The sequence below is a fragment of the Danio rerio genome, chromosome 21 (genome assembly GCF_049306965.1).
Source record: "Danio rerio strain Tuebingen ecotype United States chromosome 21, GRCz12tu, whole genome shotgun sequence".
NCBI lineage: Eukaryota > Metazoa > Chordata > Actinopteri > Cypriniformes > Danionidae > Danio > Danio rerio.
Window position 1 is genome coordinate 16003001 of NC_133196.1, and position 19508 is coordinate 16022508.

General features: G+C 34.9%; 1 protein-coding gene across 4 annotated transcripts in view; it reads right to left on the reverse strand.

The window, feature by feature from the left end:
* cacna1bb (calcium channel, voltage-dependent, N type, alpha 1B subunit, b) overlaps positions 1-19508 on the reverse strand; it is a 264119-nt gene that overhangs the window by 223699 nt on the left and 20912 nt on the right. For all 4 annotated transcript variants that reach the window (XR_012396671.1, XR_012396670.1, XM_017352993.4 and 1 more), the window contains exon 5: positions 18318-18457. Coding sequence is in view for 2 of the 4 variants with exons in the window: in XM_017352993.4 (XP_017208482.3) it covers positions 18318-18457 (140 nt within the window). In the remaining 2 variants the exon portion in view is untranslated. The remainder of the gene's footprint in view (positions 1-18317; positions 18458-19508) is intronic.

Sequence of the window (19508 nt, forward strand, 5' to 3'; positions counted from 1 at the left end):
AGACAGAAATGATGAAGTTGGACAGTGCATAAATAATGCGTATAGGCCACTTGGCCTTCATCCAAAGTGAGATGCACACTTTAGTCCAACTAATCTATTAAAAAGGTTTGCGGCAATCTGTTTTTGGAAGATAATTAATGATAATCTATACAAATCTTGAATACGCCCCCGTACAGACCTGAACATGTGGACGCAACTATTATCTGGCATAATATTGACTACAGATTGAACAAACTCCTCAAGTAAAGCGCTCTAAGAAAACAAACACTTGCGGAAGGGATTCAAATAGACCTGGGAGACATCTCTAAAAACAGAGGAAAAGCTGTGCAGAGATTACAAAAAGCTTGTGAGTGCGTTCGCAATCTCTTCTGCACCCTGCTGAGGAGAGACAGAGAAAAGGAACATGCACCAGGCCTGCAGCCATATCAAATGCCAGTCAAAATCGCTTTTTTCCATAGCCTGCGAGCATTGTGCTTGTGAAAAAGAAAGATGTCAAGGGACATCACGTGAAGAATACGTTACTGTACTGCACTGCACTTCTTTTTTATTTATTAATTTCTACCACACTACTCTTTTCACTAAGAAGAACTTTACAGTGTCCTATAATTTCCGCATTCGAGGTCGGAAGCATATGGTAGGCTTGAGTTTAAGCATCAGGACAGAGAGATATGAAGTGTAGCGATGATAAAAGACTACAATAGGTGAGAAGTACAGTCACAGGGAGAGAAAATAAATAGTGTGAGAGTAAAAGCATTCCCTAGGGGCTAGACAGATGGGTAGATATTGACAAGTGTGTAAAAGACATTAGTCACGTCCCAAATGACACACTATACACTATGCACTGAAACATATAGTGTATGAGTTTAGTGTCACCCCAAATGAAGCACTTTATTCACTGGAAATTGACCCAATTTCCCTGTGGACGTTTACCAGTAGCCAAATTAGTAAAAATCCATTACCAAACTAACCAATGGTATAGTCAGCATTATGGTTAGGCATGGCCTAACTGTAACCCTAATCCTTCCCCTAACACACTCAAGCCTGATTTATACTTTCATACTTTCACCTGGCACCACATAGCTGACTGCGTGCACACCTCACGAAACAGACTAGGCTTTTATACTTATTCTTTATTTATTGATATTCTTTAATACGACAGGGGGTGGTCAAAAGAAACTTACCGTAAAGTCAGACGAATAAACAGAATCAGAAAGTTTCCAGAACTACGTCATAACATTAAGATCATTCAAGTAATTATTATCATCATAAATCATTTTAATGATAAGGATTATCATAACCAGTCAAGATTTTTTTGATGCATCACTTGCTTTGTTCATATCTCGGACAGTTTTACCAATTAAAGTTTATTAAAATATTAATGACAACAGAACATGGGTTTTCTACAAATATATATTTTATTATGGCAAGAATAAAAGCAAAAAAAAAGTACACGTACTAAAAAATACAGATGTTTTTTTTTTTTTTTTTAGATTTAGCCCACTCCACAATTCACACATTACTGTCTGACTAGTTTCTGCCCTCTACTTATCAGCTAAAAAGGCAATAATAGTCCAACATTCCTGACTATTATCACCAATAAAGCCTAGAAAAACCTGTTTCGGACAAAATCTCTTCAAAGTGATTCATAGTCAACTCAAACAAAAAACGGTGCCGCACAAAATGTTCGCTCGAGTCTCAAAAAAATTTGTGCGCTCCGCCAGTCAAAATCATGTCATGCGCACCCAAAATCGAACCTCCTCAAACTCCAAGATGCTGTCACATTCAACATGCGCACTCAAGCGAACTAGTTTCTATTAACTATTATATATAAATATAAATATAAATATATCCACACACACACACACACACACACACAAAAATGAAAACATAAAAATTACAGGTTTTCACCTTTTTTCAAAATATCTTCTTTTGTGTTCAACAGAATAAAGAAGCTCAGACAAGTTGGGAATTATTTTAGGACGAGGAAAGGAAATTGAATAACTAAGATAAAATAAAGGAAAATGGATTATTTTAGGGTGAGCAAATAGTGAATAACTTTCCTTTTTTTGCGTGAGCTATCCCTTTAATAATGAGTGCTTGTTACTTCTGTCTGCTATCAGTTTATTTGTTTTTATCTGTTAGATATGTACATTTTGTGGGAGTACAATATAGAAATTTATGCTCCGGCAACCTACACACCTACACAAACCACACACACACACACACAAGTTTCTCACCACCCGCATTCGCATTCAGCTAATCAAAACTTGTTCCGTACCACACTAGCTTGTATGGGGTCCCACGAGACCCAAAGGACTCCTGTGGGAGTGTAGATCTCTACCTGAAAGCTCCTCCCCTACTGCTACATGAGCAAAGCTGTGACTGTTTAGTGCAGGGGTGTCCAAACTCAGTCCTGGAGGGCCAGTGTCCCGCATGGTGTGGTTGCAACTTCCAAGCTTTCTAGAATACTTAGCAAGAGCTTGATTGGCTGGTTAAAGGTGTGTTTAAATGGGGTTGGAACTAAAATATGCAAGACACCCCTGGTTTAGTGCATGAAGTGTTCAACATCCTACATTTCTTTTTAATCAACTGAATAAGTTTATTGGGGTATTTAAAGAGTACTTTTCTTTTTAGAATGGTTCGGTCTGGCAGGAGCACTTTTAGCTTAGCTTAGATCACTGAAGCAGATGGTATCTCACTTGAAAAAAATTTTAATAATTATCCTTTTAAGCTTGACTATTTTGTATATATTCTGTATTCTGACTTATTTCTACAATCCCATTCTGGTGTAATAATAAAGGATCTTTTTTTTTTTTTTTTTGAGTAAGACGCTAATGGTCTAATCCGATTCAATGATTTATGCTAAGCTAAGCTAAAAGAGCTCCCCCCGGACAAGGAAATCAGCTAAATGGATTCAAACAGATGGTAAAACTTAACTCCTTTAACTCTAGGGGAGTTGTAAAATGAGCCTTTTTTCCCCAAGAGGAGTGTTTCTTTAAACATACTGATTGGTTATGAAGTGAAACATCTTTAAAACACATATTAAAATAACCTCAATGTATGCAGGACCTGCTGTCGTCAGTCTGTGCAACACGAGACATTGGCACACATTCAAACGCTGCTCCATTATGAATCTCTTTGACTCCGGCACAAACAAAGCAAGGCCTGGTCCCTGCCACTTTGAAGCCAATCATTGTCTCGCTGCATCCAAAACACATGAAAGACATCACAATTGAATGCCCTTCTTTGAAGTCAGCACTTTGCGTCCCCGAATAAAACGACCTCAGTTCTGATCGGAGTCCTGAATATTCTGAGTGGCATAAAGAAGCAAGGGAAAAAAGCCTAGGCCATGCCACCAACCCAACCCGCTCAGCCTCAACCTGAGGGGAAGAGTTGACGTCAACGCGGACAGATGCGAGACAGACAGAGATAACATGGAAACATCCTATCTACCAGAGCCCAGAGCTGTAAAACAAGCTAATTAAAGAAGCTGGACAATAATCGTTAAGGCAAAGGTAGCTAATAGTACTAGCACGCAGCTTGAGCCTAGGGTGCTGTCAGGACGATTAATGGCATTTTCGAATGACTTCCACAAAGACATCAAAGCGGTGTTAAAGGTCAGATCAGGTCAACCGCGGCTTTGGTTGTTACTTACTGACTGGATGTTCAACCGCCTGTGACCATAGAAAAGGGGGAGGTGGGCTTGTAGCCATGGTAACAAGCCAAGGTGAAGCATCCTCTCTAAATACTGGAGTGCCAGCTTTCCGAACTGAACTAGAGAGGAACCTGTTTGACCCAAGGCTTTGTCTGCATTGGCTCAAATGAACTTGGGTTGAGCAATGAGAATTTTTCCACAGGCGTTAGATTCTATCAAGCGTAGCGTTCCACCAGTCTAGACAACGGTACATTAAAGTTTAACTGATAGAGAGCGGATGCATTTCTATTGGAATTATATTTTCATCATACTGCAAAGTTCACATCTTTTTTAACAGTATTAGTAGATAGTTCACCAAAAAAATTAAATAATCGTTACCAACTTAAATTTAAACCTGTTTGAGTTTCTTTCATAAGAACATTTTTAACAACATTGTTAAACCAGGAACCATAAACTTCCATGGTATATTTAATACAGCTTAAAGAGTCCCTGTTTTGCATTATAAAAGGTCATATTTTGGTTTTGGGGGTCTCCAACAACAGGCTGTTTTGCATGCAAGGTCAAAAAACACTTAAACTGTCTTATAATATGCATTTATTTTACATGTGCCGCATGCGTGTAGGAACAACTGAGGGTGGCCATAGCAAAGGCAAACAGCATAGGATCACGAGTTCAGAAATGCATTTAAATCAGTAACGGAAGAAGCACGCGTTGTGTTTTCAATGTGGTTTTGGACGCAATATGTGAACAGCCCCATACAGATTTAACCTGAGAGATGCATTACCAGACCTGATTTATAATAGATAAGTGATTGCAAAAGTTACAACACACAATTCAACGCATATTTTGCAAACAATTTTAATTACTTACATGGTATGATCCTGAGGAAGAAGAAACGGTTTACATGAACTGTAACAGTTACTGACAAAGTCCCTCTCAAAGTCTGACAAAGTCCAATACATAAAAGTCTCTGATGCTCCTTCCATCAATAGCAAACAGCCGGCAAATCCCGCGTTGCAGTGTAGGTTATTGTATCAATCATCAGAAAAATAACAGGGGCAAACAAAGCACTAGGTTGGCTATACTGTGGTTTTGTTGTAAAAATTAGTTTTAACCCTTTATTACCCGCAGCGGGATCTATCAGTGATGGTCATCTTCACGTCATGATCAGTCCCATGATTCCCAGCACTCTGCTAGTGTCTAAAGGGAAAGGCGCGTTCACATTGTGCGACTGTCCCCCCCACCCCTCTCCCCCTTGGCCTGCACTCACACTGCAATTTTACCTTCCAAGCCCAATTACGTCATCGATGATGCATCGATGATGCGACTGTTTAGTTTTAAAGAGCAGCAATCTTGCTTTGTACAATAGAGATTGCTTTAGTTTTATTGTTTTATATTATTTTAAGTTGTTGGAGATGCGATGACACACAGTCAAATATTTTGCTGAACAGATCTACCACTTTTGATGCTCGAAAACTTTCATGAAAGTCGTCATACTGCACGTATTAGGAGGTTTGCTGAAGGAGTCAGCTGACAGGCAACCATCTATAATAAACATTAAAGATGGTTTGTATCTTTAATAAACTACGACAGTTTGCATTTTTTGAAATAAATGAAGTTTCACAAACTAATTTCGAGAGGAGATATGATTGATCGCGGCTGGTCTCTCATCTGTAATCATTAGTAAGCCAATCAGATCATTCCAAACTCATTAGAAATAGTCCGACTAGCATTACACCCTCATCTTCGTTTTTTAAAGAATCGCCCCATCCACCCCATCTCCCTCTTTCCTCCTTCACCTGGAGAACTACCTGATCTTGAACTCCCTTACATATTCATTGACCTGGCGGGAGACAAGAGTACTGCGCCAAAGCCTAACCGAACCACACTCTATAACACCTCTTCCTACCTGGCAAGGGCCGGCTAACTGAACTGCGCCCAGGCATGATTCAGAGCACTCACACTTGTCAAACAAACCAGGAAATGGGGGTCAATCGGGCCCAGGCACAGTTTAGATAGCCAGTACCCTTGCAAGCTTGACTGGCGTTCTAGGCAAACAACATTGGTGCCACCCTCATGCACGATATTGATTGTGGCGTGTGTGGGGGGGTTGTCGCGGACAGACGAAAATGCAGAGCTGGGGGTCAGGGGGGTTTAGGTTTTCATATTGCCAGATAGCCTAGTGTGAGTACACCTTTACACAATCAACCAGCCATTTTGACATTAGGGAAACTACATTTCTGAGGACACCAAACTCCAAAACAAATAACAGATATGCACTCAATGTATGATACTCAATATGCACTGCTGTTTGTTCAAACTACATATTTAAAATGAGCTGAAATAACACAACTCTTGAGTTTTTTTTTTATTCAAATCGATTGCGTTTAATCCAGCATTTTTACGAATATTAGTACACTATGCACAATGCTGGGTTGCACACAATCCCTTCTTGTTGTCCCAACACAAATTGATTAATTAATAAATTTAAGTGGAATAAACATAAAACAATTAAGTTGCCCCAAAAAAAACTTAAGAATTCTGTTGGCTCAACTACAAATAAGTAGTTTAAACAACCAGCAACAGTGTTTTTTGAGTGTACCTTTCTCTTATAATAAATAGAATATAATAATCAAATGCCAAACAGAACCGCAGCAAATCAGCTTTAAATGTGCAGAGGACCAAGCAAAATCACAAGAAATCAGGGTAGATGTAAATCACAACTACAAATGCTCCAGTGTTTGTGTTGATCAGAACAGCCCTCTGTCTTCATCTTCCTCTCTTCTCTTCTCTGCCCCGCTCGCTTTGTTCCTGCTGGACGTTGTACTATTGATCTGAAGCTGAGAGCGAGGAGGGTAGGAGATTTATTCTCCTATTAGAGGCTTTTGCTGTGTGATGGCTGCAGATTAAAGGTCTGCTGCTGCCCAGAGCAACACCGTTACACCGACCTATTCATTAAACAACTGAATATTGAGTTAAGTCAGGGTTAGGCCAGCTCCAGCTGACACTTAACCGAGAAACCAAGTGGAGAGGAGGGAAGAGCCAAGGGGAAACATCACATCCTTTAAGCTTCTGATGTGGAAAGCACTTCACACACACACATGACTTGATCTAGAAAAATCGATAGTATGCTGTATTGTATGATCTGTGTGTTTGTCAAAATCACAGCGAGCTCTGAAACACTTATGAAGACACTGTAGTTCAACAGATGCAGGTGACTATGTTGAACAGATGAACTATTAAATGATGTAATATTAAGTTTTGTTTTAGTTTGCTCCCGTATGTATATTTACTTTAAAGAATTGTTAAAGAATTTGAATGCAAGTTTAGGATATAGGATAACAAAACCAGCCTTATGTTACACAAGTACTGTATATCTTAAGCAATAGGCAAAAATACATTGTATAGAACGACATTGATTTTTTTTTATGTCAAAAATCATTAAAGTATTAAAGAGCATTTTATTAATATCCTACTTTAAATAAAAAGTTCAGATGCAAAAAACCTTTAAATGCCATCTAAAATTCTCCTAAAATTTGCATTTTTCTCAGCCTCCTATGTTTATGTTGAGTTATTTCACTTTAAAGGCAATGAAAAGAACTTATTTATCTCTACAAAAGTAACATTTCTGAGCCTACACACAAGAGTTGGAGAAAAATGCCAATTTTAGAAGGAAATATCAAGTGGTATTTAGAGGTTTTTGCATCTAAATTCTTCAAATATATCAAACTCAGTTTATGATTAGTAATGTAATTTGCAAAGCACTTCAGTTAGACAACTTTAAATGCCGTTGTCGCAGTATTTAGATTTTTTTGATGTCTCAGATTCCAATTTTTTCTAAATTATTGTATCTTGACCAAATAGTGTCCTATCCTATCAAACTATATGTTAATAGAAAGCATATTTGAAGAGTTCAGATTAGGCATGGGATGATAATCGGTTTCAAGGTTTAATGTGGTTTGAAAAGTCACAGCTTTAAAACAGCAAACATTTTCGGTTATATTGTTCCAACGGTGTTTGTAAGTTTTTTTTATGTGTTTTTTTTTTTTTTAATGTGTTTAATATGTGTTAAATGATTTATTTTAATTGTTATGACATATTTACTGTTCCAATATTTTATAAATGTTTCCTAAAATATAAATGCATTTTTTTCAATGGGGAAAAGGTTTTTCTTTTTACCCAGACATTTAAAAAGAACTTGCTTTAGAGCAGTAATTGCAATACCGTGAAGCCCTGAGATTTTTATCCAAGGTTATCATATTGTCAGAATTGTATACCGGCCCATGTGTAGTTCAGATGCAAAAACTAGTGTCACCAGACATTTTCTTCTAAAATGAGCATTTCTTTCAGGCTCTTCTGTCTAGGTTCAGTGATTTAACTTTTATGGCAAAGAATATGCTGTTTTTATTGCCTTTAACATGAAATAGCTGAATATAAACATAAGAGGCTGAGAAAAATGCTCATTGTAGAATGAAACGCTGGACGGCACTTACAGGTTTTTGCATCTGAACTCTTCATTTATTCGGTTTTTACATGATGTTCCAGTTTCAAAAAATGTTACAATTATTATCGGTTTTGTGGTCCTTGATCACATATATAAAAAATTAAATAAGTATCCTAAACCTTTACTTTAAAAAAAAAAGGTGAAAAGTATCCATGATTCTCCTAACCAAGTGCATTTATACAAGTGTATTTCAGCTGTAGCACCTATAACAGATGGCCCTTTAGTGTCTCGTTCTGTCCATTCAATGTCTTGTTTCTACAAAGATTTTTGTCCAATCAATGAGTTGGAAAATGATGGACAGCTCAGTCAATTTATCAACTTCTAGTTTCAAATGAGAATACATGAAAAAGGGAAAGCAATTCCTTTGGGTCATTAAGAGGACAGATGGGAAAACATTATGTGTATCGTAACAAAGGTTGGAAACAAAATACAATAAAATAAATTTTAAAATGTGCTTTTCGATTTAGAGATTTATGCATAATTCAGATTAGTGGAAAAGACATTCATAATATATATACAAAAAATTATTAAACTAAATTAAATAAATACAAATTATAAAAATAAAATATATCAATATAAATAAAATTCAATGATACAATATAAAATTAAATACAAATACATGTAAAAATAAAACAAATAAATATAAAAAATAATTATGAATTAAATACAATTACATGTGAAAAAACTAAATTAAACTAGACTAAAATAAAAGATAAAGATAAAAATAAAATAAAATTTAAAAATTAAAAATATAAAATAAATACAATTTCATGTAAAAATAACAAATAAATAAATTTTTTACATAATAAAAAATGATGAATTAAATACAATTACAAGTAAAATTTAAAAGTAAATATTAAATAAATAAAAATAACAAATAAACAAAATAATTAAAAAGATCAAATAAATACAAATTACATGTATTTCATCCTTTAAAGAGCTTAATAATTATCATACTGTATTATTTGATCTACGATGGGGGATGGGCTGCTGGATTTATATTTGAGCTGCTGGATTTACAACATGTTATTTCAACAACCTCTCCCGAAAACATATTAGTAATTGGTTGTTTAACTGGGCTGTTAACAAGAATAAACCTTCTATTAACCTATTTAGTGTGTACCTGATGTGAATAAATACAGATTAATATTTTTTTACTCCAAAGGCCTCTTTACAAATTATAAATATATATTTTTAGTAGTACTTACAGCTGAAGTCAAAATGATTAGCCCTCCTTTGAATTTCTTTTTCTTTTTCAAATATTTCCCAAAGTAAGTTTATAAGATCAAGGACATTTTTAACAGTATTTTCTAGATTTTCTTATTTGTTTTATTTTGGCTAGAATAAAAGCAATAAAAAAGTCTAGTAACATATTATGTAAATTCATCAAGGTAAATATAAAAGAAATTAGTTATTATAACTTTTATGTTTCAAAATGTGTTGAAAAAATCTGTGTTAAACCGAAATTGGGTGAAAATAATACAAAACAAGGGCTAATAATTCAGGAGGGCTAATAATTCTGATTTCAACCGTATGTATTTGAATGTCTGAGGGCTACAATAAAAATTATTTGTTTGAAAACACTGATGAATTGTGATTTGACAAGCGTCATCTTTTTCTGCCTCAGTGAGAGCGATCACAAAAAAGCTGATTTGAATTTGAACATTATTTAAGTTTTAACATTAATTGACTTCAATTTTATACATGGTTGTTTTACAGACTCACAAGCAAATCACAAATTTGGGGGGATATACAAGTGTCCACCCTTAAAATTCTTGTTCTTGTTTTGGTCTTGACACGGGTATTTTTAACTCTAACACAAGTGAACAAAGATTTACAGCTACTTTAAGCTTTTATGATGAATCATGTAAGGAATTGCAGGAATGGGATCAGCCGACGATCACAGTGAAAAATATAAAAGCGCACATTCTGGCCACTGTCTCAAGGCCTCAATGGGTTGCCTGAGGACAGAATAGGCCAGACTGCTGTTGTCCAGGTAACAGTGGGCAATGCCCTCCTTAATGAACATACTGTGAAAAAAGATGATCTTATTTTACTAGTCTGCATAAATCATTGAAGGTAAGACTGGGCAAAAGCAACTGTTTATAACAGCTGTGATAGGGTGGTAGTGGTAGGGTTGCAAGATTTAATGTAATTAAAAAAGTTTATTAAATTGCAAATGCTATAATTTGATGAAATAAATATATCTCATGTATGTTTCAGAGTAATGTGAAGGTTTGATTCACAATAAATGCCGGACCACATGAACTCAATGGGGTATCTGCACACAGACTTTTTATTTCAGTCAGCCAGGCCCAGGGCTTCTGGTGAATTGTCATCCCAAAATCACTGTATTTGGATTTCTTTAAAAAATAATAATAATAAACGAAAAATATAAAACAGCCTGAATGAGATACGATATGAAGTGGGTATCAGGCCAAACAAGAAGCACTGCATGAAATGATATTTTTCCATGCCATGCCTTTAAAATATGGAAATTCAGTTTTTGCACTAGCCTGCTGCTAATGACGCTGCCTGCATTTAAACGGTCTTTCATCTCTTCACGCTTTAACAACCAAATGGATGCTTAAGTCTTTTAACTGATATATTTGAATTACACTATATTTGAATTGCATTACAACATCAATGCAGTAAAAGGAATGAAATTGAAATTAGTCACATTAAGCTATCCCCGGAAGTTCATAATTGGCTAAAAACCACTAGCTGTGCATATAGCTTATTGTTTTATGCATTGTTTTTGTGTTATGAGTCAATTTAATGTGCATTTGGAAAAATAACCACCATACCTGATGTGCATATTGATGTGAATATTGACAAAATATTGGTTTTCCCTCAAAAAATATGAAATAAGAAATTAAAAAAATAGACATAGTTAAAGACGAAATTATTAGCCTCCCTGTGAAAAGTTTTACTTTAAATGTGAGCAAGAACATTTTCAAAATATTTCCTATATTTCTTTATTCTACACACAGAAATAAAGGTGTGCGAGCTGTCACTGGGGTGGTACCTTTTGAAAAGGTACGCATTTGTACTTGAAGGCTTCATATTGGTACCTCAAAAGTATATTAGTACCATAAAAATTAAAGGAGGAACACTTTTTTTACTTTCTAGGTATATACCATTGAGGTATTAATATGGACCTTTTAGGTACAAATTTGTACCTTTTCAAAAGGTACCACCCCAGTGACAGCTTGCTTACTTTTATTTCAGAGAGGTAAATCTTTTTTCTGGAATAATAGTAGTTTTTAGATTGTTAAATCCCTTTTAGTCAAAATTATTATCCCCTTTAAGAATATATTTTTGGCTACAGTACGAACCACAATGACTTGCTTTATTAACATAACTTGACTAATTAACCTAGTTAAGTCTTTAAATGGCACTTTAGGCTGTAGTATCTTGCAAAATAGCTAGTAAAAATAGGTATGGTAATGGCAATGACAAAAGAAAATGAATATTGGGAAATATTTGAAACAAAATACACTTCACAGGATAACTAATAATTTTACCTTCAACTGTACAAACATATTAGTATTACAGTTTTAAAATAAGATGTATTTATTATTTTATCCTACTGTCCTAATGACCTTATATTTTACAAATGAATATTACAACATTAGGGTGGCGCGGTGGGTAGCACTGTCGGCTCACAGCAATACGGTCGCTGGTTCGAGCCTCGGCTGGGTCAGTTGGCATTTCTGTGTGGACTTTGCATATTCTCCCCGTGTTCACGTGGGTTTCCTCCGGGTGTTCTGGTTTCCCTCACAAGTCCAAAGACATGGCTAGGTCAATTGGCATCCGCTGGGTAAAATATATGCTGGATAAGTTGGCGGTTCATTTCGCTGTGGCGACCCCTGATTAATAAAGGGACTAAGCCGAAAAGAAAATGAATGAATGAAATATTGTAATACATTTATTCATTTTCCTTTAGCTTACTCCCTTTATTCATCAAGGTACACCACAGCGGAATGACCCGCCAACTTATCCAGCATATGTTATACACAGCGGATGCCCTTCCAGCTGCATCACAGTACTGGGAAACATCCATACAGTCTCATTCACACACATACACTACGGACAATTTAGTTCATTTCACCTACAGCGCATGTCTTTGGACTGTGGGGAAACCGGAGCACCCAGAGAAAACCAACGCCAACACGGGGAGAACATGCAAACGTCACACAGAAATGTCAACTGACCCAGCTGGGACTTGAACCAGCTACCTTCTTACTCTGACAGTGACAGTGCTAACCACTGAGCCACCATGCTGCCACTATTACAACATTTATGCTTTTTAATTTCAGCATTTTTAAATGTTTTTATATATGGCATTATTTTACACTACATATATCACAATTCAGATTTCACAATTACTTATTATAACACTGCATTGCAAAGTTACTTAGTCTTATTAGTCATTTATTTTATTATTGACTACATGAAGAGCTAAATAATATTCATAAGCCACCAAGTTTGACCAAAAGCCTTCCTCTTCTATTCCTCTTCCTTTTTAAAATGATCACAGTCTGTCAAACGGTGCTAACTCGCTGTGCTTTTAATCCCTGCCCATCTTTGATTTATCTGTCGCGTCCATTCCCAAAACGGCCATTATCTGCTCCATAAATCTACAGTCGCTGAAAGTGTAATTGGACGCTTGACAAAAGTGTGGAGTGAAATGGAGCACAATATAAAGAGCAGGTGTTGGGATTTAGATGCCTGCAGAACAACAAATCTACTGGACTACAGTTACAAATCAGGCTCAGATCCCTCTTAAAGGGACAGTTCACTCAAAATAATAATTATAGCATTAATTACATACCTTACAGTTGTTCCAAACCTGAGTTTCTTTCTTTCACTGTAAAAAAACAGCTGGATTCCAAACGATAAATTTGTGTTGGGACAATAGGAAGGAATTAAGTTAGGTTATTAGCTTTTACAAATGTCAGTGAATTGATCATAAAACCATTAATCTGTCCCCAAAAAAACTCAGGAATTGTGTTGTTTCAGCTCATTTCAAATAAGTAATTTGAACAAACAGCAAACATAATTTGAGTTTGTTGAATAAAAAAAGAAGATATTTTGGAAACCAGAAGCCCTTGACTTCCAAAGTATTTATTTATATATATTAATAACATAAAGAATAGGAACAACATGAATATTAAGTAAATATTAAGTAAATTTACATTTGTGGGTGAACTACCCCTTTAAGGGTACAAAAACCATGTCATTTATTTACAAATCAATCCAATCCCAGTTTAGCCAGATTTTAAATGTGCTGAAGAGGCAAAATATAGCATATAATTTAGGCTTATTATAGCTTACACCTTATTCGCCTCAGTCAGCACTGCTTTATGTGTATTATTAAAATTAGAAACAGGTAAAAACATGTTAGTGTTGCTTACTGTAGCAAGATCATGAGATTCACTGAAAAAACGCTTCAGTCCATTTAAAATACAAAACAAAGTGACAAACAACTGTGGAATATAACAGTGAAAGGGAGATATTTTATTATATACGCACACAAATTGGTCAATTTAAATGTATTTTTCTAGTGTTGTATTTTATTTTATAATTTATTTTAAATGTCATTTTTGTTTAACCAATGTTGGGGTTGGAAAGTACATTCTGAAATATTATACAAGTTAATATTCTGTATTGTTTGCTGGGTTATGTAATATAATTAAAATCAATAAAAACAAAGTTGAAAAGAAAGGGAGATATTATAAAACACCAACCTGAAGAGACCACAGTTTTTGTGAAACAACCAGTTTTTGTTATATTTATTAGAAATTAAATATATATTTATAAATATATATTGGGTGATTAAAAAAATGTGCTTTGATCAAATGGTAACTTTTGATATGTTTTATTCTAGAAAGGTCTGAAAGTATTTTTTGAAAATAAAATAAAATAATTAAAAATTATAAATTATAAAAAAATAATATAACTAAAATAAAAATAAAAATGAAATGAAATAAACAAAATAAAATAACTAAAAAATAAATAAATAAATAAATAATAAAATAAAATAATAATAATATTAATATCAATATAAATAATAATAATAATAATAATAATAAAATAAAAAATAAAAAAAAATGAAATAAAATTAAAAATAAAAATAAATGAAATAAAAAGAAAATTTTATTTATTAAATAAAAAAATAAAAAATAAAAGTTTTTTTCCAGAAAATACCCATTGGTTGAAATGACAAATGTTTTTATTTTCATTAGAATCAGGGTTATTATGTATTGACTTAGAAACTTTTCTGAAAATAAAATATTGGTATTTTGTGGTCTAAAATATATATATATATATCCTTTTTAATGCAAAAAATGCCCTAAATTACATAACATTGGTATTTAAATTTTGGAAAAAATTTCATCAATAGTTTACAGATAAAAAAATTGCTTATCACAAACATTTAAAGGGAGTGTATTTTAGTGGATAAAAACACTTGTTTGTGGACAATGTTGACAAATCTGTGTAAGTCAATTCGAAAAGAAGGAAAGAAAATTCTCAATTTCACAAGTAGAAGGTGAACTTGTACTAGAAAAGGTAAATTGCAGGCGTTAATTAACAGCAAAAGTCTTAAGCATAAAGAAATTTCCTTCATGAGGAGGTCAGATAAATGTGATTATCATCCCAGACCAACATTATATTTCTGTCACACAACCTCAGCAAAACATATTATAAACCAAATAACCTGTTTTCCAGCAAACTCAGGCATTCTCGGATAAATCAAATCCTGTCCGGATAGAAATGCCTGTGATTGCAGCATATTTTTCACACGTCTTTCCTCATTTATTCTGACCTTTGTCAAATACCGGAACTAAAGCCAAATTTTCTTGTTGTGCTGCCTGGAGTGCCTTCATTACAGATTTAACAGCCTAGGTAAAATAACACTTCAAACACTGCTGGCATCTCATCTGAAGCTAAAATAATATGTCATTACATTAATTACCTACGTTGAGCTAGACAAACACTGTAAAAAAATATCTGTTAATTAACAAGTTCCGCATTTCACAATTCATAGTTTTTCCCATTTGTTTACAGTTATGAATTGCATTATGGAATGTTGATCTCCCCACTGTTGACGTTTTATGATAAAAATGCAACACTGCAGTTTAACAAAGTGACTTTCATTGACAATTTAGTTAGTTTGAAACCAAACCAGCGCATGCTGTTCTTGTGTAAATCCACCAGAGGCCACTGTCGAATGACTGACTGATTGACTGACTGGCTGACTGACAGACCGATCGACTGACCCAACCTCCTCCTTCCCTAAGCACAACCAATAGCCCTTTCAAAAGCAGTGATTGAGACGCCCACCCACTTTCCTTAACCCAACGGAGAGTGTTTTCAAAAGACATCCCTTGTCTGATTTTTACCACGTTTTCAGATTTTTCCTTATTCTCACCCTGTTTTTTACTTGTTTATTTAATTTTTTTGACATTTGTTTTTGTTTTCCCTCGTTTCTGGAACCGCTCTTCACCAGACTAGCAAACACGTTGTCACAGTCAACTCTTTTCTGCGTCTCAAGTCTACCAGCATACATGGCAAGCCACTGGATAAACTGGTAACAGCGGGAAAGCTATCCACACAGAGGTAAGCAGTGAGCTGCTAGCTTGAAAAGGAATGGCAGCATACAGTCCGTAGTGTTCATTTTAAAGACAAAATGCAGCCATGCATACTTCTGGCTACATATTTTGCTCTTTTTAGAACTGTATATAGGGATATGTTTTCAGAATGAGCCTGTGTTGTTTATAAAAATATATTGATATAGAAATAATATAGAGAAAGATAAAATAATGTAAAACGACAGTAAAAGTACTGGCAGTTTATTATCAGGTTTTTTTTTTATCAAATAAAATCAAAGTTTATTTTTAGAACACACTTAATTATAACCTTTGGTCGACCATGGTGCTGTACAATAGTAGTGGCAGGTAAAATAAGCAATACACTACAATAAAAACAACAATATAAAACAAAAATAACAGTAAAGGTTTTCAAGAAAGAAGCAATTTAGTAAAGCCTGGAACCGCCATTAATGAATGTTAAATTTACTCAAAAAAAAAGATGAGTCTTTAACAAAGAATTAAAAACAGATGCTATTCTGATATTTGATGGTAACTTATTAGATAGTTTCAGACACACAACTGCACAAGCTCTATCGCCCCTGCATTTGAGACGAGATCGGGGTGTTTGCAATAGATGTCAGGCGGAGTTTGATTCAAACGATCAGGTTTGGGCCTTAGTAGTGATCAAATCAGAAAGATACGGTTGCGCTGGGTTATACAAAGTTTTATAAACAAAGAGAAAAATGTTATAGTCTATTCAGAAATTTCAAAACCCTTCTAGCTTAGGAAGGGTTTCATTTTAGGTAGTCATCATAGATGATAAAAACTTGAACTCACTATTCTACTTAATTGTTTGTCATGTTTACCGTCTAGTAGAAACCCAAGGTTTTTAACCTTAACAGAGGTAAGGTAACAGTTTAATACACAGAGATCAGTCAGTGGTTTGCTAGAATGCTGTGGAGGACCAAAAAGAATAACTCGAGTGTTCTCTTTATTCAAAAGCATAAAGTTATCGGTGAACCAGAGTTTGATTTTGCCAAGACAATCTTGTAATCTATTGAGGGTTAGGCTATCATTTTTTAAATGGGTATTTAAAGCTGTGTATCATCTGCATAGCAGTGACACATGATTTCAAACTTTCTCGTTATAATTCCTAAGGGCAGCATATATAACAAGAATAGCTGGGGTGCAAGAATCGAAGCCTGTGGAACACCGCAGTGTTTTGTAGTGTACTTTATAACATCAAGCAAGTCAATACATCACTTCAAGCAATTAAATGTGTTTCAAGAGTTCACACTTAGCTGATGACTGGTAATAAGCTTGCTTGGCATGCTGTCCCGGCAGAGAGCCCTAAGCTTTAAAGATCCTCGAGCCCTGGGGCTCCCTCCCAATAGTAGTGCAAGAGGGGAGTTTGAGCTCAGGTAAATCTCGATGAATTTCCCCAACGTATTTCTGGCTAATGACAGATGTAGGGATGGCTAATGAGAGATAACAGCTTACTAGGAGCTTGACTACGATGCTAATTTGGTGTTTTCAATTTAATATGTTGCAAGTTTTGTGAACTGTAGGAGGAAACCAGAGAACCCGGGGCAAACCCACGCGTGCACGGGGAGAACGAGCAAAACTCTGCACAGAAATGTCGACTTGTTCAGAAGAAACCTCAACTAGTGACATTCCTGCTGTGAGGCAACAGTGCGAGCCCTTGGGCCGCCATGCTGCTTAATCTAGAAAGAGGGCAAGTAGGAGTGTGAGGGGAGATTCTTTAAGACGATGACACTGAAATAAGAATGTTTGGTTACTTATAGTAAGTTAGGAATGGTCTGATTGGTGAGTCATGTGTTAGTTAATGTAGGACCAGCCGTGGACAATCATATGCAAGTGATCCTCACAAAATTAGTTCATAAATAAACTTCACAAATACAAGTCACTTGTTTAAACTTTTCAACATCGAAAGTTGTTGGAGGCAAGGTCTAGTACCCATAATGCAATTTACAAGGATAAATGAAACAAATAAACATAAAACCAAAATAAAAAAGCATAAATAAATTTAACAAAAAAATAAAACATTTTAAAAACTCTTAATTTATAGATGTCTTTTTACAGTGTACACTCCTATTTCCAGCTACACTGCTCATTTAGCTAAACGAATTAAGTCTTCGGTAATAAATTAAGCTAAAATGATATGATATATATATATATATATATATATATATATATATATATATATATATATATATATATATATATATATATATATATATATATATTTGGTGTAACAAGTTGATCCAATATGATTTTCTTGCAATATCCAAATATTCCAACATCCAGAAAAAAAAAAAAAAAAACTCAACTTTCGAAATAGTACTGGATCAACCAGGGGCCAATGTTTACATAAGTAAAGAGAGGGACCAGACTAGAACACTTTGAAAAAGGCACTTTGACAAAGAAACAAAGCCGATCTCTTACTTTCCTGAAGACATAACACACACACACACGCACACACACACACACACACACACACACACACACCAGCCTCTCATCCTGCAGGTTGTGGACTCACCCAGTCACAACGACCACAAAGTCCATTATGTTCCAGCCGTTGCGAAGGTAAGAGTCTTTGTGAAACACGAAGCCTAAGGCGATGATCTTAATGCCGGCCTCGAAACAGAATATTCCGATAAAGTAGGGCTCTGTGTCGTCCTGCAGGAAGAAAGAGCAGAAAGAAGGATAACTTGTGTGCTTTTTGTGTGCTTGAAAGAAGAGTGCATCTATTGACGCATGCAAGAAAGATAGAAAGCAGAATATAGGTTGAAGCTTTTTTTTGCATGATGGACATAGAAAAGAAGATGCATGGGTTTCTTCTGTCATAAAGAGGGCGAAGCTGTGGTATTATGTAAAACTGTGCCCTGTTGGGACTTGATCTAAGTATATAGACATACAATGCAAGTGCATTACTTAAATATTCATTCATTCATTCTTCATTTTCCTTCAGCATAGTCCCTTTATTCATTAGGGATGATCACAGCCGAATGAATCGCCAACTTATGCAGCATATGTTTTACACAGTGAATGCCATTCCAGCTGCAACTTAGTACTGGAAAACATAAATACACAACAGCCAATTTAGTTTATTCACTTGACCTCTAGCGCATGTCTTTAGACTATGGGGGAAACCAGAGCCCTCAGAGGAAACCCACGCGAACACAGAATGAATGTGAATGGTTGTTTCCCAAAGATGGGTTGCGGCTGGAAGGGCATCCGCTGCGTAAAAACGTGCTGAATAGGTTGGCGGTTCATTCCACTGTGGCGACCCCAAATTAATAAATGGACTAAGCCGAAAAGAAAATGAATGAATGAATGAATTTACTGTAAACAATTACTATTACTAAATAAAACATAAAAAGTAGTTTAAAAAGAAATCCCGTTCACCCCAAACTTTTGAATACAACTGTACTTACAACAATCATAGAAATGTTTTCTTAAAGATATATATTTTTTTAAATATATTGACATTTTTAAGCAAAATAATAAATCAAGGATTAAAGCTATTTTAATGCATTAATATTCAAATAAAATAATTAAATATTTGATTTTACTGTGCTGCAATTTTCAGTTAGCACCAATAAACTTGGGGTATCCAATACCAAATACGAAAAAAAACGTTTTATGAACAAAAAATTATGAACAAACAAACAAAGATAATTTCTTGACTAACAACAATGGAAACATTAACCCTTTAATTGCCCCTATA